This window comes from Rhea americana, unplaced genomic scaffold, assembly GCF_003343005.1.
Source record: "Rhea americana isolate MKP2758 unplaced genomic scaffold, rheAme1 scaffold_49, whole genome shotgun sequence".
Lineage (NCBI taxonomy): Eukaryota > Metazoa > Chordata > Aves > Rheiformes > Rheidae > Rhea > Rhea americana.
This window is the reverse complement of record NW_028186634.1, coordinates 3,704,846-3,727,749: the sequence shown is the minus strand read 5'-3', so window position 1 is coordinate 3,727,749 and position 22,904 is coordinate 3,704,846. Positions and strand designations below refer to the sequence as shown.

The following is a 22,904-nucleotide window of genomic DNA, read 5'->3' as shown; positions in this document are numbered from 1 at the left end:
ACTGCAGTCCTGCAAACAAGGAGACCTTAAAACTAACAAATCACTTTTTAAAAAACCGCGCTAAATCATGTTCTTCATTCCCCAAACCTGAGAGAGAGTAGAATTTGCTGGTCATGTAGGGAAGTGTGGTTAGCAGATTACTGAAACCATTACACTTTTTTCACCCCTCTATTTGGACATACTTAATTAGCAAATATCATAAATGCCAAATTTATAATGGAAAAAAATCATGTTCTTAGTTTAAGCTCCTTAAATATTGAGCATATATGGACTAATATCTGTCATTAGACAAAGTTTTTTATTCTGTTACATATAGAAAATGCCTTTGTCCTTCAGAAAATCAAATTTCTTATATTACTGCTTTATGAAAATAGATTCGCATTTTGAAATGTTTATCTATTAACTTACTTTTCATCACAGAAGTAGCTGCCATTGTGTACATGCAAACAGGTACGTTAAACTTGAAAAAATAGATTGAAAATCCTTCTACCTCTTTATACACAACTCTGTTACTTTTTTTCTCTCATTGTTTGTCATTTTAAACCTGCTTAGAAAAGCCATCTCTTTAATATTTCTTTATAAAAACAAGATGACATTTGATTAAAATTGGTAGTGATAATGTTTGTGATTCCTTTATATAAGAATAAATACTTAGATGAATTGAAGATTAGTGGGTTTAAGGTTCCTGAACATCGATCCAAGCAAGATCTGTTTTATATGTTACAGAATTAAAGAGAAAGAAAACTGTTAACAACATTTTATTGTGCTAGAATGTTTTTTGGTGCATGGTAATAATTACCTTGAAAGTAGTCGGGATATACTTTTGTGTAAGCTGAAAAACTTTGAAAACTGTTTTTTTTTTTTTTTTTTGGCCCAGGAGATGCTTAAAATCTTGTGATGTTAATTCCTTGTCTTTATGTGAGAAATAATTGTCAGAAAGAAATAGTTTTTTGAACACTTTGGCAGAAAAGAAATGGAAACTTGTATGTAATTCCTTATTCTGTGCTTCCAATTTCCTAAAGAACAAAATCAATTTACTAAGGCTTATTTGATGTGGGAAAGGCATTCCTGATAGTCTCATATTTCATACAGTTGGAAGGAAAAGCTGTAAGTTTTTACACAACTTACTGCAGTTTTCTAGATGCAGTAATTATTTTTTTCATAATTGTGAAAGTGCTACTAAGCTGTTAGTCAGGTACTGACAGTGAGTTGTTCATCTCCATTTCTGACACTGATCACTGCTTTCCTTGTGATACTTTGTCTTCAATTTTTAAAAATCATTGCTTTTAGCAATTACAATAATTAATCTATTCTTTTTGTGAGTGCATTTTTGGTCTTCAGAGACTCTGCTCTCTGTACTTGCTTTTTTATAGACTCTTATATTTTCTGCTGGACTTACTAAAGTTATTAAATATGAGGCTAGATATGGCCTTTGATATATTCAGATGTGTCTACATATAGTCAAACTGATGTATTTTTGCACAATTTTATGATTTCATGAAGAAATACAGTAAATAATACAGGTACGCGTGAGCTACGGTTTTTGAAATGGCCAAGCAGACTTGATTCTACTTTTCTGATAATAGCAGTATAGTATTTTGTCTAAAATASATTCTAGATTCTATTTATCGTGCTAGAATAAAGAAGTTGCTTCAGGTGCTGCTTTTCTTGCAGTTGCAGTGCCTGATGTACAGAGAGAGCCTGGTGCTTGCTTGCATTTGCGCTGCTGCGGGCTCCGGGGCGATGTGTTCAGGGACAGCCAAGTGCTTCCATGATGTGGCAAGGAAAACCAAGCTCGGAGTGTGTGAAGTGCAGGCACCTAAATCTGCCTATCGTTATTCTGAATGGGGACTGGGCAATACAGCGCTAAGGAGCGCAAACAGCTTTGGAGAAAGGTATTTGAATTTGTGGCCGTGAGCATATTCTTGGTAAAGGAGGAGGCGCAATTTTCACTCGCTGCTGGGTGCTGAAAAATGCTTTGCATTTGCCTCAGCGTATTTTTTACCGAGGGAAATTAATGGATAGTGGAAAGGAAAAAGCGATTGATGCTGAATTAAGGTGTATCTCTAGCTAAGATAATCTAGAAAGTAGCTGGAGATACCGACTGTTGTTAAATGGCTATGCTAGAAGCAAGATTTTTTTTTGAAATCTTGTGATGATTTGCTCCCATGATCCATGTGTTTATCCCCAAGGTCCATTTTTACTTTTGCTGTCAGTTCTCTTTTCATGCAGTGCTTTTTTTGTTAAACTGAAAATAATGCTTGAGGTAAACTTTTAACTTATTCACATGTATAGATAAGTATTTTGTAAAATGTACACTAGAGAAGCAGCTGGCTTGATTTTGGGGTTTGCTGAAACAGTTCAAATGATACGCAAGTCATAGAAAGGTGTATATATACATACGTATTTTTTTTTCCAGGTAGGCAACAAGAGACTTTTACAAGACTTTAGAACTTTGCAGTAGTATGYGGGATTCAGAAAATGCTCTGGGAGCGGGTGGTGGTTGTATTGTCAGGGAGCAACTGCAGAAGAAYTTGAATAAAAGAGGGAGGAACAGTACTAGAGGATCAATGATAACCTGTTGATAGGTACTGAAGCAATGCAGGACATACACTTGTTAGAATTTTTGATGATGCATAATGATTGTTACTGCATGTAATAGCAGAGTGAAGTAGCTATATTGAAATACTGTTTTATTTAAGGCATTCTCTTGTTTCAAAAAGTTTATTCTGATGATATGTCAGACTTCGCACAGTTTAAAAAAGATTTCATATCTCTTATGTTGTTTTCAATTTCTGTATAACCGAATTTAGATCCATAGCTAAATTATTTTTTAAGCTGTGCAGCGCTGCACAAACAGCTTTTGTCTTTTATGACTTTTTAACCTCCCTGAAAAATAGTATCTGTTCTTTTAATTTCTTTGCTGACTATATTTCAGCTCCTTTCTCAAAGTCATCCTTTTTAGATAAGATCTTCCCAGTATTTGATCATAATTTGGTATTCTAATCCTGAAATTATTCTGATGATTAGAATTTGTCTTGAAGCTGTGTRAAGAAGAGCTGCAGCTGCATTTAGTATATATTTTCTTGTTCGTTTCCTGGTTTGTACTGCATATCAGTGTTGAAATATGATAGGCTTATTTAAAATGACTTTTACTGTTTAGCCAACAGGTAGATACTGAAATTATTAACTGTAATGCATGAAATGGCATTGCTCTATCCTGACACTCATTCACAAACACACATACGCAGTTAYGGACTGTTAGCTATAATCTGTAGCACATAACAAAATCTTCTCTTTCCTTTTTTGTTATCTTTAAGGCTAAAATTAAAATCGTCTTTGGGGATAATCAAAAATGTATAAAAATAATTTTACAAAATTACAGTTTTCCGTGGATCTCTTGCATGTATGCGTCATGGGTCCATCTTTACTGGCAGTCTGCTACAGGGCAGGTCCTGTGTCACCTGTGTGGTGAGTGTAGTTACACAAGAGACCAGTGTTCAGTTCAACATACAGTCGTAAATCTAACCTGCGCTGATTCTTGAGAAAGGTACTTTCACCATGATACATTGTCTCAGTATAGTTTTGTTTCAGAGTATTTTATATAAGAGACATGTATGTTTTCCCTTGAAGAAGTAGCATGTTTAGTGTGTTGCCTTTTTCATTACAGATGATAATTAGTAATAGCTGAGAAATKATGATGTTATGTAGTAATACTCAAAAGAGTATCCAGGAGCACCAAGATGATTTGGAACCATGACTGAGATGGGCATGCCTATTCCCAGAAGCTCTAGTCAAAATACCAAGTGCATAAAGAGAGTTGAAATCTCTTGGCATATAGCCAAGTTAATTCTGCTGTGATTAGCATAATTTATTTATATAGACTCTTAAATGTGAAAAGAGTAGAAGTCGAACAGAACGTGGTAGGAAGGGAAGTTTTATTTAATAATTTGTTGTTGCAGGAGCACAGGATATTGATCATCTCTCTCTTCCTTTGAAACATTATAGATATTTTTGGTTAATTTAGTTAATTTCTACAACAGATATTATGTCCGTTGTGGGATTTGGGAAATATTCTCTGAAGGGAAAAATATACCCCATAAGCACCCTATTACGGTTGCCTGCAGTGACGTCATTAAACTTTGTGGTTCAGATGGTCCCTTCTAGTTACACATTCCAGTGAAGGACTGAAGGGACTGATATCTTTACCCATGCTTARTATCAGTAAAATATGAAATATTTTGCTAGAAGTAACTCCTATTTAACTTCCATCTGAAATGTTCCAGTAGTCTATTTTTCAAACCACGTTACTGTCCTGACTCCTTACTAAGCCTTTTTGTTCACTTCTGCATCAGAACAATGTTTCTTGCCGCTTTTAAGGCCCTCATTGCTTGCGTTTCCTTAATGTAAGAGACCTAGATACATCACACGGCAAGCCCCACCTTGTTTTGTAGTAGTTAAAGGTTTTCAGGTTCACCTTCAAATACTTGGAGAGTTTAACTCGTGTAGTAAAAAAATGGTCCACAGAGGTGTTGTTTCAAATAACACCCACTTTGTTGACCGTGGCTAGACACATTAGGGCAATTACACAGGCGCGCGCGCGCACACACACACACACAAAAACTCCTTTCTCCTGTTCTCATTTTAATCCAAATCATAAATTTGACAAGTATTATTTTTTAGATAATTTTTCATTAAGCATTAGGTCATAAATGCAGGCTGTGGTTATTATTTTTGAGGTTACAGTGCTACTGCTGCTTCTTTTTTATTCTTGTACTTGCTGCAGAAAGAGCAACCAAATGGACATTGTATACTGCTTTCCAATAAAACACTATATATTTTCATCTACTTCCTTCTCCAAGGCTGAAAAGTCTTGATTTGAACTTGTCTAAATTCCCATGTGATTTTAGAGTGTAGGTTCTGGAAGCATTATAGGTTTTCTTCAAGGATAACTCATGAGATGATTTCTCTTCAGTGTATTGTAAGCCAAGGGAGAAGTTTAGAGGGAAGGTCAGAATTTTTTTTAGAACAAAATTTTTAACAAACCATCACAACAGGTGCGTATAGTTTATTACCGAAGGTTATTTCTTTGCCACGGGCCAATGGCTAAGGTGAGTATTTACGTAAGAGGGTACTTTCTCTCGCATACCTTTTTTCACTTGTTTTTAGCTAAGAAATCAATTTCACATACACTATACAGCAATCTTTGTGAAATTTCTAAAATGATTGTGTTATTATTGGAAAATTTGTAGGAGTCTTCAGACTGAAGAAGTTTGGAACTACTGCATTAAATTTAATGTTAGCTACTCTTAGGAAAATATATAGAATGTTAAGTTGGATGGGTAAWGTAAAATAACTAAGAATTAACTTGTACTCTTGACATTTCTATTCAGTAAATACAATCTTATAACAGTGCATATAATTCATATTCTCCTGTTTGTATTCTTAAATCCTGATAGATTTCTAGTTTTTATGACTGTTCAAATTGCATGTCAATGGCAGTATAAAATGAATGACATTTAATTTAGTACCACTGAGTTTTCATTTTCAAGAGAGATCTAAGTAAAATGCATGAATTTGGTATATTATACTGAAGAAGATGCTGGGAGTGGTTTTCTGTAGACTGTTTCCCCCTTCAAAAAGCCAATGACTGAAACCATAGTTGATATTCTGGAACCGTTTTGCATGAAGTAGTTAGGTTAGCATGTGTTTGTGTGCACATAACTCTGTGTGTTCCTGTGAACTCTCTTTTTATTTACTATAAAAAAAAAATTGGTACTTCCCCAGATCAAGATAACAAAGTATGGTATTTGAGGAATACATACATTTGATTCTGGTGCAAGACCAAACACGAAAGCACAGTGATAAATCAAGACAGCAGGGTTAACATAAGTTCTAGAGAGAAAAGCATGTTTGATTGCTTATCTTTTTCCTCTTTGTAATATAATTACTTTATTTGTGGCTTGCATTAAAATGTGACTTGATGTCATCCAAGAATCTTTGTGTTATTTATGATTAATTTTTAATTACTGCTACATTGAGTACATTCTTTGCAGCTACAGTATAATCTGTAATTACCCATTTTTATAGTTTATTTAAAGTACAGAATGATATAAATATTTACCCATGTAATGTATGTATTAATATGTAACTTCATACTGCATAGAGTACTTTCTGGCAAGCATATATTTAGCTAATAATTGATTTTATTTTTTAATGCTAAATTTTATATAACTTTTAAAATTCAAATCTTTGAGGGAGAGCATTGAATGATTTAAGTGCTTTTATCAGTATCAAAGTAGCTTAACCTATAAATCTAGCCTTATACAAGTTTATAGAGTTTTCATTTTTAAAGCTTTAATACTAAGAATACTGAGTATTAGTACACAGAATTCTGAGATGTTTTCTGCAGTCGTTTAGAAAGCAATTTGTCTTTTATATTTAGTAGATAAGTGGAATTGGAAAAAGGTTGAAATGGAAACCATGACTTGCAAATTGGCTTATATCTAAATGGTAAAATCAGTAAATGTTTGATTGTAGAGGAAGAAATATTGCTGATCTCTATGTATAAATTCTAACATGTCTTTATACAGTAACCTCCACTTTTCAGCTGAGGTTACAGTATTTTTTATAAATGATAGGTCAGTCCCATCCAGGCCAATAAAGAAAGAAAAAGTAGATTAAAGATGCCACCTTGTGGGTGAAATGAATGATGTAGTAGAAGTGGTTCAAAATGACTCATTTACCAAATAGATTGCATTATATACATTTGTAACTGGCTGCTAGAGTTGTAGATTGTATTTATCTTAAACATTTACAGTTAATTTTTAGCTTCACATTCAGTATTTTTGTACAAAGTATSTAAGAAACTGCAATTGGGCAATTCTGGTCTTGAATGTGACAAAATTCAATTTCATTTTTGCACCTAATCATGACCTAATTTTGTTATTAGATTCAACATACTGTTCTTAATGCATTGAAATGTAATTTTARTGCAACCCTTCCTAACCTGAGTGAGTAACCAAAATTCATGGTTGTGTAGACTCTTCCTTTTAGGAAATGGTGATGTGTTTAGGCTCCTATGCTGGGATTCTTTTCATTATGTACCTGGATTAATGCATAGCATRTATTAACTCGTCTGCCTTAGCTGCAATTTGTGGATTTCTTACAGCAGTCCGTGGAATTGCCAAGTTCTGCAGACCTCAGTGTGATGGGTTTTAGTCACCTTTTCCTTGGAGAGGTTTGTGTCTTGTATTCTGAGTTTTGAGGCCTTTATTATTTCAGGTTTTTTCTTTCATTTGGTAGTCATGATCTTTCACAGCCTTTTGAATATGGGAGGCGCAGAAGTGAGAGGAATGATATCAATACTTAAAAACCATGCACCAGCAGAATGTTGCTGAGTCAGCTCATTAGAGCTATCAGCTGAAGGCAGGAATGTTTCCTGTGTGCATGGACTCCAGAACACATTTTTTAACCTTTTTTGTTTTTTGTTGTTACTTACAACAAAGTGACCGCAGCAAATCTGGGGGAATAGTTGCTGAAAACTGGCGTCTGCTGATTTCTTTTTTGTTTCCTGAATACCACAGCTATTTCGTGGAAATCCCCCACACAGACCCCATTGCCCAAATGTTAACAAACGAACAGTGTGCCTTTTTAAGTGATAGTGATGTTTCTTGTAAATGGATTGTTACACTTGTGCTGGGATACTCCACGCACTCTGTCCTGTGTTGTTATATTTGGTTGCTGACTTTTAGATGAGGGGCTAACCTGATGTTTCTTACTGTTCTCACTATGAGAGATCATGGAAGTTTCATACCAGCAGTGATGGAACACTTGGTGTTCTTGCCAGATTCCAGATGGGTACCAGCAATTCCCTGAGCAGTGTCAAGTAGAAATCAGATTTTTGTTCCTGTCGTATTGTGTGATATTCATGTATTCTGTTTATACAGCTTCCTCAGAATGTCAGAGCTCTGTGAAATACTTTAGATGAAAGACTCCAAAGAAATGAATTTACTCTTACTCTGGCAAACTAATCTGAATTTACTTGCCCACTTTATTATTTCAGGAGTTTTTGGAGATGAATTTATTTGGGTATTTTGCTCTGAAAAAGGCATGTTTGCCATTCTGTGCAGGTTTATTGCATAATAAGCTCATAATAACTCTTCAGGTTCAGTTGTGCTTGCTGTGGCATCTTCAATCTTTGATGTTGCACTGGCATGGGGAACACTTCAAGGTGTCATTTAGATTTTTTAGAAGTACTCTGGTGATTACATGCTTTACAAGATCCTTTTTTTATAGGTCACATTGTGTAGCTCAGAGTTCGTTGGCCCATGCAACTCTCAAACAGTTTAAGTGGTGTTGCTATACAGCTTCTGGATTTTGTTGGTGATCAAGGGAGTATACATATGAAGGGGCATCTGGATTATCCAGGTCTCTGATTTGGAAAGAAATAAGTTGATGTGGGTAGGGAAGACTGATATCAGGTTATCCTACAAGCCAGCTGCAAGTCAAAATCCACCTGGCAGTGGAGTCATCTACCCCGTGCGATCCCTGGTTCTCATCTGCCTTGGAAGTAGGGCTTGAATTCCCCCTTAACTTGGCTCATTGTGTTACGTGTCTTACAGTCTTCAACAAGATTGTTAACTCTTAGATGTTCAGATTTGATGATGTCATTTACTTGTTCTGTTTTCTTGAAGATAGAAGGTAATCTGTTAGGAGGTCAAGGTTTATTTTTGCAAGTTAACCACAGTTGCAACTGAGGATTTGCRTTCACATACCACCTGACCAGTAACGTACCTCACCATGACCAGGTCTGAGCAGGAGAGCAGAAGGCTCCTGCAGAATTCCTGGCCACTGCTGCACTGCATATAGCCTGCAGCCCTTCCCAAAGCATCAGTTGCCATGGAAACCCGTATATGTGTGCTGGGAAAGAGCCACCGTGTGCTCCAGTCCAATTCCCAGGCTGAATCATTGGAGAATCAGGGCATCATGGTGCATGGAAGAGAGTACTTAACTCTCAGTTTGGACACAGAGTCTGTGGCTTCAGTGGCATAACTGGTAAATGCATTTTTATTGTAGTTGCAGTTTTCTGTGGTTTTTTTGTTGCCCAAATTTCAGACAGAGAGCGATCCAGAATCTCTGTTACAATTCTTTTCAACTTAGTCACTGGAGAGTGAAATTTATAAAGTACACTACATTTCCACTGGRCCATACAGTAATAGACTTGTGCCAAATAGATAATAGTTCCCTAGCTTGATGTGTTTATAATCTCAGTGCACAAAGGAAAAATGTTCTACGTGAACATGGCACGTAACAAGAGGGGTCTTGTGACTGCAATTCTAATATTTCGTGGAATAGGCTAGCCAGACATCTCCTTGTGAGAGGCTGTGATGTTTTGATGCTGTTATTTTTCATCATGTGGTCTTAAATGAGGTCTTTCAGTCACATTTCATCATGCCATGTGGGCACTCAAAGGGGAGAAGTCTGCTGTCCAGCACACCGCCGTTCCGGCTTTGTCTTGCATCTCTATCTACAGGGATGTCTTCCTGCTGTCGTGCCCCTGCTTTTCATGTCAGGAGGCTGCAATTGTCAGGTCAGTCTTCTACGCCAAGGACCCGTGGATGGGTGACATTCACAGTACAGGCTTACTGTTCTCTGTTACCTAGTCAATGACCAGTTCCGTTGCGCCGTGCAATGTTCTTTCTTTATTATTAGCAGTTACGCGTTAGCCAGACAGGGCTTCAGTGAATTTAAAGAATCTGGAGTGAGCTGGCATTTGATACTGATTTTTCATTTCCTCATAGTTAATCAAACATTTTGACTGGTTACACATTTGAGTGTTTCTTAAAAGGGTTATTTAGGCCAGTCTTTTCTTTTTTCTTTTTTTTTCTGCAAACCTTCTTTCAAAGGTTAGTTCTAACATATTTTTTTTCTTTTACCTTAGTGATTSTACACTTAAGACTGCACTGCATTTAAAATGTGTTATGTGTACATCTATCTGTTGACCACAATCTTGGCATCTAGGCTGCTAAGCTTTGTGAGCCTATAAAGGAAAAGTTAAAAAACTCCTGGCTCAACTGGGTGTGGAGGGGAACCTGTTTGAAGCTACTGTCTTTAGCCACAACTTAAAATAAAAATGTAATACTTGGAATTTCTGTTTATTCACAATATCTACAAGCAACAGTGTATCTTTGGCTTAGGATTCAGTTTGTGCTGATTAGTCTGTTTGTTTCAGGAAAATCATTACTGTAACCTATACAAATACCTTCCTATTTCTTCTTTTCCATGACTAACTTCAGTTCAGGCTAGGCAAAGACGAATTTTTTCTGCTTCCTTTCTTAGGGACAGCCCTGACTGAAGTAATGCGGGGGGAGTTGTGCTGTGCAGTCGAACAAGTCCTAGGTGGCAATTACTTTCTCCGTGTCTGACATCTCAGCTATTTATAAAGGACTGGTTTTAATTATAGGCAAGTGATGGCATTAGACCTCCTCTATTTCATAGGAGGGAAGGGAGCGGTGCAGCTCCCGCTTGCCGCTCAGAAATGTCCTGCCTGGTGAAATGCCACGTAGCGCCCCGGCCGCAGGAAGCCGGCGGCTGAGGGTGGCTGCGTGCTCCCCGGCGGCGCAGGCTCGTCTCTGCGCCTCGTGGGCGCCGCGCGGGGCCGGGGCTGCCGGGCCTGCCCCCCTCGGGGATCCCCTCGCCTCTGGGGCCTCTTGGCTCCTCTGGACCGTGAAAGGTCGTAGGTTTAGAGAACGCCATTGCAACACACTAAAAAAAAATGCCTGGTCTGAAGATGCTTTTAGCCTGTTCTCTATTACGTTTCAAGTTAGCTGGTTTGTGTACTGTTAGGAAATAATCTGTTGCGCTGGAATCACCCAGGTAAATACTCTGGTAGCTTTCAGATACAGCTTTTTTTGTRTATGGTTGCGCACATCCTGCCAAGTTCCTTGTTTTGTAATCCYACAGCCTATTATTACTGTTGTGTTAGTGTATGTTTACAGGTTAATTTGGTGCAAGAAAATAACAATTATTGGTTCAAAATATTCTGTTGCAGATATGTATTTGTAAGATCATGTAAGAGTGTGCTTGTTACGAAAGATAAGTCTTTGCTTAGTATTCTGAAGTTCAGAAGTTACAGGATATGTGCAGCAAACTCTGAAAATTCATTCAACCTTTAATACTTACTRTGTTCAGGAGAGAGAGATTTAAGATTACTGAGGTTTCTGGATGAAGCACTTCAAGCAGAAATCTATACTCCATTAGGTTTTGTAACATTATGTGACCTTAATTTTCCAGGTATTTTGCCCTTTAAATTCAAGATACTATTTTAATACTATTTAAGCCTTCTGACGAGCCTTGTAATTTGAGGCCCAAGTTGTGAAACATTTGAACAAAATGAAAGATAAATAATTTAGGATTTTGCATTTTTTTATATATGGCAACATCAAATAATATATTGAAATAGCTAACAAAAGATTTTTTGGTGTATATATTGGCAAAGTTATGTTTACTCAACCACATTTCCTGTATGAAAGTCGTCCTTTGCATTTGATTACTTTAGGCTAAACAGTTCCCAGTGCTTTGAACTTAGGAATTTGTCTCTTACATTGCAGTCTATCACAAATGAAATTCTACCTGGACAACAGCTATGACATATTATCCCATCTTAGCAGATAAAGTAGAATGACAGAGCTTTATTGACTTATTGAGAAAAGAGATGAAGAATTGTTTAAAGAAATTTTATAGAAGGGCAATAGATAAGAAACCTTTGTGTTCTTATTAGTAAGAGTGGTWCAGTCTTTCGGTAATATTAAACACAATTAAACTGAAATTGCCAGCAGTTAATGTTGTGTCTAGATCCTTAGTATGTTATAACTGGACATAATAAATTATAGTAATAGTTTGTGGAAACTTCCAGTTTTTTCCTTCTGACATTGTCTTCAGGCAGTCAAGTAGCGACGTGGTATGACATACTCAAAGCACATCACTTTTGAAAATCTTGAAAAAAATAAGAGTAGCATGTATTGAAAGAACATAGCACTTATGCTAGATGTGCAATTATACATACTTAAAAAATGTACAAATATACATATAAGTGTGTATCTTGATGGTTACCATAGACGCTATTATTTTTTCAGTCTAAATAGCATATTTTATTCATATACACCAGAAGTGTCAATTACTAGGTTTTCTGTAAATGTCTACAACACTGATTGATACTGCATACTGTAACAACTTAACATAGCTTTCCTTGTTTAAAGATTTTCATTATTTAGCTGATAAAAACAAAATCTTATTAATGGAATGTTCTTTTTGCAGGCTTGTGTGCTGATAAATACCTAGCAAATTGTGTATATGTTACAATGTAAAACAGAATTGCTTGAGATGTGCTCATTAATACTGAAACATTTTTCAGTCACAGCTTCAGGTTAGGTATTCTAGTTACTCAGCAGGCAATAATTAATTAAATTTTTTGTCTGAACTGTTTGAATTGTTCTTTTTTTTTTCTTCGTTACTGGCTGCCAAAGAATGAGATTTTTCCCTGTATTCCATTAGTTGTTTCTGAGTCCCTTGGGCTTATCTGTATATTTAATATACTCCTCTAATTGTTTCAAATGCATTGGTAGAGGCTACAAAATTTTGTCTTACTGGCTGCTGCAGTTTTGGTGGCGTCATGGTGGCAGCACAAGTCTTAGATCAGGAACTGTGAAAAATTAAATCCCCTTTGTCTGCACTTTTCAGCTCTGTTATGCCCAAAACTACCAGTTTAACTTCTGCTTTGTTAAATTTTAATAACTGTTAAAGTGCAAATAATCTAAAAAGATTGTTCCAAATAATAAGGATTGTATATTCACTGTTTTTTTTCAAACTAGAAAGCCATGAAGTTTTGTGTCTAGTCAGAATAATTAACTGAGCATCTTTGCAGAGAGCAAGACTTCAGGAAAATTGCAGAAAGGAAATTGCAGTCGAAATATAAAAAAGATTAAAAACATACATTTACAACATTGATGGAGTTAAGGAAAACAAAGCTTTAGTAAGGGTTGAGTTGAGACACAGACAGAAGTGACTATGCATAGTGAAAGTTTGAATTAATAGCCTTTCTTGTAATCAGCTTACTAAGTGAATATTATGACAACTTCTGATGTTTAGTTTCTGTAGTGAATGGATCAGTTAATACTCCTTAGCTAGGATGATAGAAATCTGACAGGTCTTTGCTGGGTATCTGGAAGTTCCAAGTTCACCCCAGGCCACATCAACTTACATAATCTCTTAGAAGTTGCCCCAGCCAGAATTTTTATAATCTCATTACTCTTTATTTAGACAAACCTCCCCCTGAACCTAGAAGGACGAATGTGATCTTACGGCTTATTATCTCAGAGAACTAAATAAAATAAGATACTAGCTGCTCCTGCCATTTGCAGAATCAATTTATGGTGTTACCTCAACTGTAGTGATGGTATCAACAGTGTTATATTCTCTGGTGGTGTTGCATGATAAGTACTGTACATCATTTGTAAGCAAAATCAAACTTGCATGTTCTGCATGCTAACCACAGATAAAAAACAATTCTTCTGATAAAATATAGCACAAGCGTGTTTCTGTCTAGCATTTTACAAACAAAGAACAGAATGTAGTTTCAACTTTGAAGAAATGATATAGTCTTGTCCTTTTAATTGAAAGAAAAGATCTTTTGCCTGTGAAAATTAAATCCTCCACAGTTCACAGCTGCTTTTCGAACTCTTCAACTTGTCAGTGAAATCATGTAATCTGGTAATAGCATGCCTGAGGCTTATTGCATTTTCTTGGGCAGTGGTATCAGCAGATGATGTGCTCTGTTGATTTTAATCACATTGGGTTTGATCCTGATCCTACTGACCTGGCTGTAAATGCAGAGTATTTTCATTGACTTTCGCTGGAATTACAATAAATATCTCCTAGTGTAAATGAAATCTGAATTTAGTTCGTTGCATTTATGGTTCCACTATAGGATCTTAAGAAGTCACCAAAGAAAGGAAGGTGTGTATGACTTTTTTCATCTCTTCATGACAGCTTGCTTATTCAAATAGCATTCCTTTTTGATCAGTTGTTAAAATTGTCATGTATCTGCCTGTGGCTTTGTAGTGAAGACTCAAGGTTGTTGTGCTAAACGCACATGGTAGTTGACTTTTCATTGTCTCATAGTCAGTTTGAGTTTCTTTATGGTTCCTGCAATTTATAGCTAGAATTTCTCATTATTCATAACCTTTAGGAAGCACTCTAGAATATTTTTTGTAAGTAGGCGTAAATAAAAGTAAAAATAAACTATTGAAATGTAGAATCTCATCCTACAACTTTTTTTTCCACCTCTGCTGTTGTCCATGGGTGTTCTGTCTTCGTAGCAGGGACTAAGATGTTAGCTTTGTACAAAATGGAAATGTAGCTTGTTCACAGCAGATTGTATAGCACATATATCTTTAGTGGTACACATGAGAACATTTGCTATTTAGTGAAGACTTTTTCTTAACACTGGAAGCTTGTTTTTCAGACTTGTGAGCCAAACGCTCCACAGCAAACCTTTTTTTTTTTTTTTTTTTTTTTTTTTTTTAATGTGATAAGACCGGTTAATTTGGTGCTGAGCCTGATGTGGTTTTGTTTGTGGTGTTATGGTTGTGCTCAAATCCTACTGATAATGAAAATCAATGGGAAGTCTATGGCTGTTTTTCACTTGTGCTTCTGAAAGTATCCCATTTCAGTATTTTAAGATCTTGAATAAAAGATACTACTTGATGAAGGCCTGAAATATTTCTGTTAATAACTACTAACTATTATGAGTAACTAGTAATTAAGTACTAATTAATTTCTGTTACCATTGTTAATAAATTGGTCCAGTGTAATTTTATGTAGCATCACTGTAATTTAGGAATAATAGTAATATAGAAATTACCTGATAACTGTAACATTTTTACATGGTTTAATTGAACCACTGCCATAGATTTGATTAGGGTATAGATTTGGAGAAATATTTATTTCTAAAGCACCGAACCACTGGCCTATTTAGGGCTTGATTGACTTAAGTATTTCATGGTTAACACTGTATTATTGTACTTGCAGGTGCGTAACTTGTGGAAGAGAACTTTGGAGGTGCAGTCTGTTTGTGCAGTAGATGGGAAGACGTGTCTGCCYGAGAAAGGGGTTTGTCCTGTGGGAAGGGCCGTGCCTTCCCTCCTTTGCATCCCCAGCACTCAGACTGCAGCGTGGCACCTGAATCGTTCCCTTCAAAGCGTGTACGTCTTTGACTTTCTTTAATGCCAATAGCCAAACGAGGAGGTGTGGTGCATGCTTTTGAAACAGGCAGAGCAGAAGTAGCAGAGTCTGCATGCTGCCAGATAAGCCAGAAGTGCCGTCCTTCCCTGTGAAAGTGCAGGAGGGGCATTTCAGCCCCTGAGAGGGAAGGAGAGAGGAGGTTTCTGAGCACCTTTCCACCTTCTGCTCGTGCACTCCCACCCCAAAGCGGCAGTGTAAGGCCTGGCACCGTGCTGCTCTGGCTGGTAAAGGATGAGGGTTGACCTGCAGAAATGCTTTGGGTGCTCTCTGAGCATCCGTATTGGAGCAGTCATCAGGGAAGAGTACACTGGAAACCTGGTTTGGTTTTAGATGCAAGGCAGCTTTTCAGCTGCTTTTTCCTGGCGTGAGTATGGCAGTGGGAACACGTGGGAAAGCAGAGTTTGGGGGATGTTCAGTGCCAACGTGGCTGGGTAGTGAAGGTCGCACTGCCTTCCGCCTCATTTGTGTATCTGGCCCGTAGTGGCTGCAGAAAAACCCAATTACATCGGTCTAAAAGAAGGAGTCCCCGCGCAAGTGTTTTACCTGAATGATGGATGGCTTTTATCTTCCCTTGCTCTGTCAAGTTATTTTTCTTATTTAGGGAAGGAGTGATAATGTGTCCTAATAATGTGATGTAAAGTGATGCAGTTGTTAAGGGTAGACTGTAATGTTTTGTAGGAAAGACCTCAGTACTTGCAACCTCTAGGAAAGTCTCCATGTGATTTTTAGCAATTCTGCATGAACTTGCTGGGAATTCACCCCTTCACTTTCTAGCAATTCACCTCCTGTGTTCCAGGAAACCTGCCTTGTGGTTTCTAGGAGTGTTTAAATACAGCTTTCTAGAAATGTTTCCCTGATGCTTTCTAGGTATTTTCTGTGTGCTTTCTAGGCTATCCCCCTTTGCTTTTTTGGAAATTTACTGCTACTATCTGGGATTTTCTCTTTGTCCTTTCTAGGAATTTTACTCGCACGATTTAGGAAATTTTCCATGTATGTTCTAGGTTTTCCTCCCTCTGCTTTCTAGGAATTTGCTCATCTGCTTTTTAGGATTCCCCTCTCCGTTTCTGCTTTCTAGGGATTCCCCATCTGTTTTCTAGGAATTTTCTTTAGATTTTCGAGGTATTTCTCCTTGCTTTCTAGGAATTCTCCCTCAGCTGACATTTTGTATGTGTTTTCTAGGGATTTTCTTTAGATTTTCCAGGAATTTCCCCTCTTCTTTCTAGGAATTTATTGTGTACTTTTTACGAATTTCCCTTTCACTTTCTGAGATTCTCCCACTGCTTTTTAAGAATGTGATCAATTCTACTTCTTCATGTGACTGAATATTGCAGTCTTTTTATTTAAATTGAGAATGAAAACATAYTCCTATATTAGCAAGCTGTATCCTGAATGATAAGTCAACAATCTTCTTCTATAAAAAAAAAAYGGTCTACTTTTTAACGAATTTACTAATTTAAAGGAAACAATTACAGGTCATTAAGAAAACTGACTAATTWATAGTTCATAGTGGAGAAATACTAATGTATAGTCTCTATAGAACGTATGTTTTGGAACACTTCGGAAAGTGTTCTTTTTAGGTTTCTGTATGTCCTTCTATTTCAGTCCTTATGAATGGTTGTATATATAATAGGATCAGCTTTTTTTGTTTCAGCTTTGAGCCCTTTTATTTTGAGCCTCATTTTTTGTAAGAGGCTATGATTAGTTGTAGTTTTTTCTTTCTAAAGAATCAGATTTTTGGAAAACCTACATAACGTGAAAGTATTTGTGCTACTTTAGTAGAGCAGTTCAGAGTGAGCTGTGTGTGGGCAGAAGCTGTCATCTTGCTTTTGTATGCACGCTTTGGCAACTACAATGAAGTTTTCGCCCAGCTTTTGTGTGTTCTAGGTCTTACTCTTTCATAAGTAAGGTTGCAGAAGGAGGCTACGGTATTAATTCATAGCGCTTGCAGTGCATGTCTTCTCTTCAAATGATTTTTCATATATTAATATTTTACAACATTAAGTGTGTGGCATTATCTGAATTTAACAGATGATAAAGGAAATTGTAGCAGGAGGCTGATGTAACTTCTTAAATCCCAAAGGAGGTGTTATGTCTGAGGTAAGATTTAATTTTTGACTCAGTTTGGAAGCAGATGTGCCAAAAGTAGAAATAGAGTAATCACTAAAGCTTAAGACCCAGCATTCTGTTTTTTATCAAGTTTGAGTACTGTAGATGCTAAAAGTCATAGTGGAATTGAATGAGAGGAGTATCGGAGTTGTTAGATAGTGACATATGGGCCGAGTAGCTGCTACCTTTCAGCCCCAGAAGGTTGAAAGTGGGAATTCCTGGTGTGTGGGTGTTCTTCATTGCCTGGCTGTTGGTGTGTCTGCCTTGACCAGTAACAACTAAATATATCAATGTGAGCATGCATTCCTCTTGGATCCCTCATCATCGTAACTTTGACCCAAAGTACCAAAAATATTTGCAGGTTGTGAAGGAAAAATAACTTCAGATTGGTTTTTGATCACATTGTTAATTCACAGTGGGAAGAGACAGCAAGCTGCAAGTGTCATAGGGAAATACTTCGAGGTGCCCGGAGGCGTCATCTGATAACATTTCCTCTCTCTGCTATTTTCTGGTTTGTGTCACATGYGTGTTACATTGTCCCTGTTTATTAAAAACAAGGTAGCTATTTATCTGCTCCTCTTGTACAGCTTTTCAGTTGTATGAAATGTACATTTGTCGTCGTTATTTAGTTAAAGTAGTTAAGGCAGAGAGTTCACTGTTTGAATGTATTAGACTTTGGGTATTTATTACCTGTACTGTGTACTCTTGCTGTATGATGCTATATAGCAATTGTTATTTTTTTTTTGTGCCTGTGAAGTTTTCTGTCATGCTGCCTATTCATTCTTTAATTGTTTAATTAAATCTGTTGTTATGGTTCGTAGTTTAAGTGATTAATAAAAAATTGCAAAATACTCTGTTACATGCATGCAGACATTGACGTAGGGTTTGCCTGATGTCATGGCCTGTTTTACTGTTACTGTAAGGTATCATATGACTCTCAGACTATGATTAAAGTGTGAAGAAAAAGAAGTCTAAAGCAGAATCCAGTGTAGGATCAATTTGATTTTTACTGTTGGCAATATTTTGATTTAAAGCAGCTGTGGGTGTCTCTCCAATTTGTACTACTTTCTTCTGGCTAGACAGAAGAGTTCACAAAGGTTTTCTGGAAAAGTAATCCCTCCATTTTTTGCCTAGACTTGTTGATAATATTGATTATCAACAAGAATTGGTTGGCCAACAGAATATTTTATTCTGTTCAGCACCATTTCTTAGGACACAAAACTTTGTCCAGAAACAAAACATTAAAAAAAATTCAGAATTTTAGCCCTTTTTTGTAAGTTCAGAATATATCAAGAAAACAAAAATATTTCTATAGATCTTTAAGCTCTTCTTTGGGTTAGTCATCACATCTCTTTCCTGGTAAGTTTCAGAGGATCAAAGATTGTAACACTTTTATCATATTACAGTTAACAAATTCTTAGATGGTAGGAATAAGAGTGCTAATATTGTCAGAGACTTAAATATGGAAATAGGKTATTAATCACATTTCATTTAAATTGCAGAATGTAGGATATCTAGTGAGATTAGAAATTCTCATTATAAAAGCAGTATATCAAAAAAGAATGTACTCTTAAGTACTTCTTGCCCACATATAAGGATTTTTTATTATTGTTTCCTAAATATGCCATCTGTCATTCAAAAATAGAAGTCTGAGATCGGGGAAGTGAGAGAGTAGGGAGGAACCAAAGACTTAAAGATATACACATGACATTATCTTTTYTCTGGGGCGCATAAGCAGTGATGGAGTGGAGGATATATTGCAGAATGCTTACTGAAAATTTGGTCCTTGCTTTCTGCAGAAACCCAGGCTGTAGACTCTCAACTCCTCTATTTTCTTGAAATTTATATCTTCCTTTTAGCTCATCCATCTCTGTCAGTCTCTAAAATACCATCTCCCTTATAGTCTTTGGCGGTTTAACCCCCAAACCCCTGAGACAAGGCATGCTTCCTTTCCTAACTGTTGGCGTTTCTCTGGGCAGGGCAGCAGCTCCTCAGCTGCTTCAGCATGAGGAGTAAGAGCTCCGTGTTTGAGGACTGCAGGTGCGAGTGCTCGTTTCCCTGTCCTGAAGGAACGGAAGCAGTGTCAGCAGTTACAGGTAGTTTTCAGYGCCTTACCAGCGCTGACCCTCTGGCATACCTGAGTATACAGAACTCCTCCCTTTTAGGTGGACATCTTCAACTTGATGGTATTCCAAGAATTAAAGGTAGTTTATAGTCCCCTAATTAATCCCCTAATGCTTTCAGGTATTGCCTCGTCTCAGTCCTCCATCTCGGAGGAATTGAGCCCTGACCTTCCTGCCTGAAAATGTTTAGATAAACGTGCCTTTTTAGTGTTTTTAACCCCCTTTAAGTCTTTTTGCAGCTTCTTTTTTGAGAAAAATAGACTTCGATKAATCATGACCAAACTAATAGCTCTCCAGCGGAATTACAGGAGTACCCAGAAATACTTACTTTCAGTATCACCATCTGGCACTATTCTCAAATTCTCACACAGTACTGGTTACAAGCGAAAGTTCATTTTTATTTGACACTCCAAATCAACAGCTTCCCAGGTTTAACGAACTATTTTGAAATTCTCCAGAAATGTATTATGTCCCATTTGCTTTGAAGGAAAAAGCTGTTATAGTTTGGTASTGCCAGGTAGAAAAAAATATTTTTTTCTGTGTCTGAATGCAGCCAGTAATCTGTAGATAGACAAGCTGAAGTATAGTTTTTGACCACATTTTTTCTTTTTTGTAGATCTGCTGTTCCAACCAGTATGCTGTATTACCCAAACCTATTTCCTCATCAGTGCGGCAGACAATTGTAGTTAGGATTTGGGCTTTTCTTCTACCAACCTGCTCACCGCTTAGATTTTATTTTGTTTCCTCAAGCAGTGGACACATTCCTGCTAATCTTACTATTTAATTTGGACAGAGCATATATAAGACTGAACAGATGGCYGAAAGCAGTCAAGGGAAGACTGTAACATGTTCCTTGTGCTTGGCCATATTTCAACCAAGCAGTGCTGTGGGTGTTTGCCCCTGTTGCAACCAAGACCCCGTGTGTTCTGGGAGTGTGTTAGCAGAGACGTCTGAGCAAGCAGCCAGTGACAGCACAGCCCCCCTGGATGCCTCGCTGCCTCCCCTGTTGAAGGAATCGGTTTCTGTGGAGGAGGTAAGCAAACTGGAGCTGGACCTACTATGTTTTCCTATTTATTTATGAGATGTGTATTCAAGAGTAGGTATTCCTTCCTGACTGTTGGTGCTCGTTTCTCTGTAGAGTAATGATAGGATTTCCCAATGAACCCTTGTAAGAAATATGTAATAGAGAATGGCTATGTGAATTCTATTCCGCAGAGAATGTTTTTTGAACTCTTGCATCTCATGAGAACTTGACCTTATTTTCAATGGTTGTAGAAAGCGCTTAATACCCTAGAAATTCCAGAAAGCACAGACAGAATGGTAATTACAACAGCTATGCAAGACATGAATTCTACAGCAGAAATATTACCCGTTTAAAACAATCTATTCATTAGAAGATGTGCTGAAAAAATTAACTTAAAATAGCAAACTTTAAAAAACTCTCTATTTTTAGAGACATACAGCATTATTGTTTTTCCTCAAGGTGATATATGAAATGGGATGAAGTAAATAATATTTTGAAATAGTGTAATGGTTTGTGGTGACATTCATGTGACGGTATCACATCTTAATTCTGTAATTCATTCAGAAGTTTTGTCTATAAGTCCAATGTATATTTTTACCACTGCGTAAACTGATGAAGAAATGTATACTCCAAAAGGGCTCTTTAGTTCTGTAGGAGACCAGTTAGCCATAGCCTAACATATGTTAGATTATGCATAGAGTTATAAATTAGCCTAAGGAAATAGGTCTGGCTAACCATACAGGCCAAACTGAAAGTTAAAGAAGTAAGCAAGATTCTGATAAATCTACATCAGAATCGGGTGATACTTAAAAGTTAGTCAGTCCCAAATTCAGTGAATACATGCTCTGTGTTTTCAGAATTTGGATTATGGGGGCAATCAAGCCCCAAGGATTTGAACTATGAGGTTGTGTGCCTAACAGCTTTGTTGAAAAGTATCTTAAATGCAGCTAGCCTGATTGTTAGATAGTTTGAGAATGTACATGTTCAATTCAAGTTAATGAAATTTGTATGTTCAGCACATTTTGAAAATCAAGGTTTAATCTTTTGATTTAAAAGTCAGATTTTGGATGTGGTGGGCAATTTTCTCTTCTTCCTGCCACCCACTATACCCCCTGATGTCTTTCAAGTATGGTACTCTTAAGCTGTATGATTGTATGTATATGGTAGCACTATACTACAGTAAAAGTAGGTGAAAAAAAATAGACACAAGTTAAATTTAAAGTTGATTATCTTTAATGTCTCTGTAGTCCATTCTTATTGATGTGTAGAGTCTATTTTTGTATTAGTCCTGCAGTAGTTAATGCATTGATTGGAGACATATGCATCTCATATCATAATCTTGTCTCTAATATTATAGGCTCTATATACAGTTGAAGCCTTTAAAAGCTTTTGCTGGAGGAGTTTGTATTATATATACATCTGAAAAGAATAAATTGAAAAAAGCACTTAAACTGAAATTTCAGACTAAAATCCACCATTTGGGGTATTAATGTAAATGGATTCCCTTTCAGATAGCGTTTCTAAATACATGGATACAAAGTAACTATTATCCTAAATTAGTAATATCTGAATATACAACCAATTATTTGTATTGAAAAATGTAGTTAATAGGAGAATGAAGTAAGAAAAGTTTTAACAAAGAAGTTAGATATAGATATTTGTTGCTACTGCAAGAGAAGTTTCACATTTATTGGATAGTCACCCCTGTTAATCCAAGGAATTGAGCATGTAGTAGCTTTCTAGTTGGCTGTTTGACTGCTGGCAAATGAACAGTGCCCATTTTTAGATCTCATAGGAGTTGCATGGAAATGTGTGAGGAAATTAGATTAAAATGATACTTGTTTTTGTAAAAAAAACCCAAAAAACCAAAAAAACTTCTGCTCAGTATTACATTCATGCAATACCATTAAGAACATTTTTTAATATGCAAATCCTCAATTACAGAGGGAGTTTGTGACTACCGATAGGCATCACAGAAGCTTTTTTTAAATCACTAATACTTACATACTGTGTGTCTAAAATCACCATCTCTGAATTCCCAGGAGAGTTGTTATCCTAAGTTGACCAGAGAAGTTAATGAGTATTTGTTTGGCAGTGAATAAGGCAAGCATTTTTTTGTGTTTGATTTTCATCCTCTTCAGATTATTTGAATCATTGCCTACCGTAATTTAAGAGTTTGCTTCTCCTTCCTATTCCCGTCACAACTTTGTTAGTACCTCTGCTAAAGGTGAAGTGTCATGTTTAGCAGAACATTTGGAACCAATAAAATTTTGGATACTTGAATATATGCTTAGCTTTAAGTGAATTAATGAAACGGTTGACACTACTAACATGTCTCAGATTTCATT

At 36.6% G+C, this 22,904-nt stretch overlaps 1 protein-coding gene across 5 annotated transcripts in view; it reads left to right on the top strand.

Moving 5' to 3' along the window:
• The window catches only part of STK33 (serine/threonine kinase 33), a 66,530-nt gene that overhangs the window by 5,824 nt on the left and 37,802 nt on the right, over positions 1-22,904 (top strand). For 4 of the 5 annotated variants that reach the window (XM_085317177.1, XM_085317181.1, XM_085317180.1 and 1 more), the window contains exons 4-6: positions 15,091-15,263; positions 19,389-19,505; positions 20,149-20,565. In XM_085317177.1, coding sequence (XP_085173303.1) covers positions 20,347-20,565 — 219 coding nt within the window. In that variant the 5' untranslated portion in view covers positions 15,091-15,263; positions 19,389-19,505; positions 20,149-20,346. The remainder of the gene's footprint in view (positions 1-15,090; positions 15,264-19,388; positions 19,506-20,148; positions 20,566-22,904) is intronic. The other variant, XM_085317178.1, reaches the window with a different exon arrangement.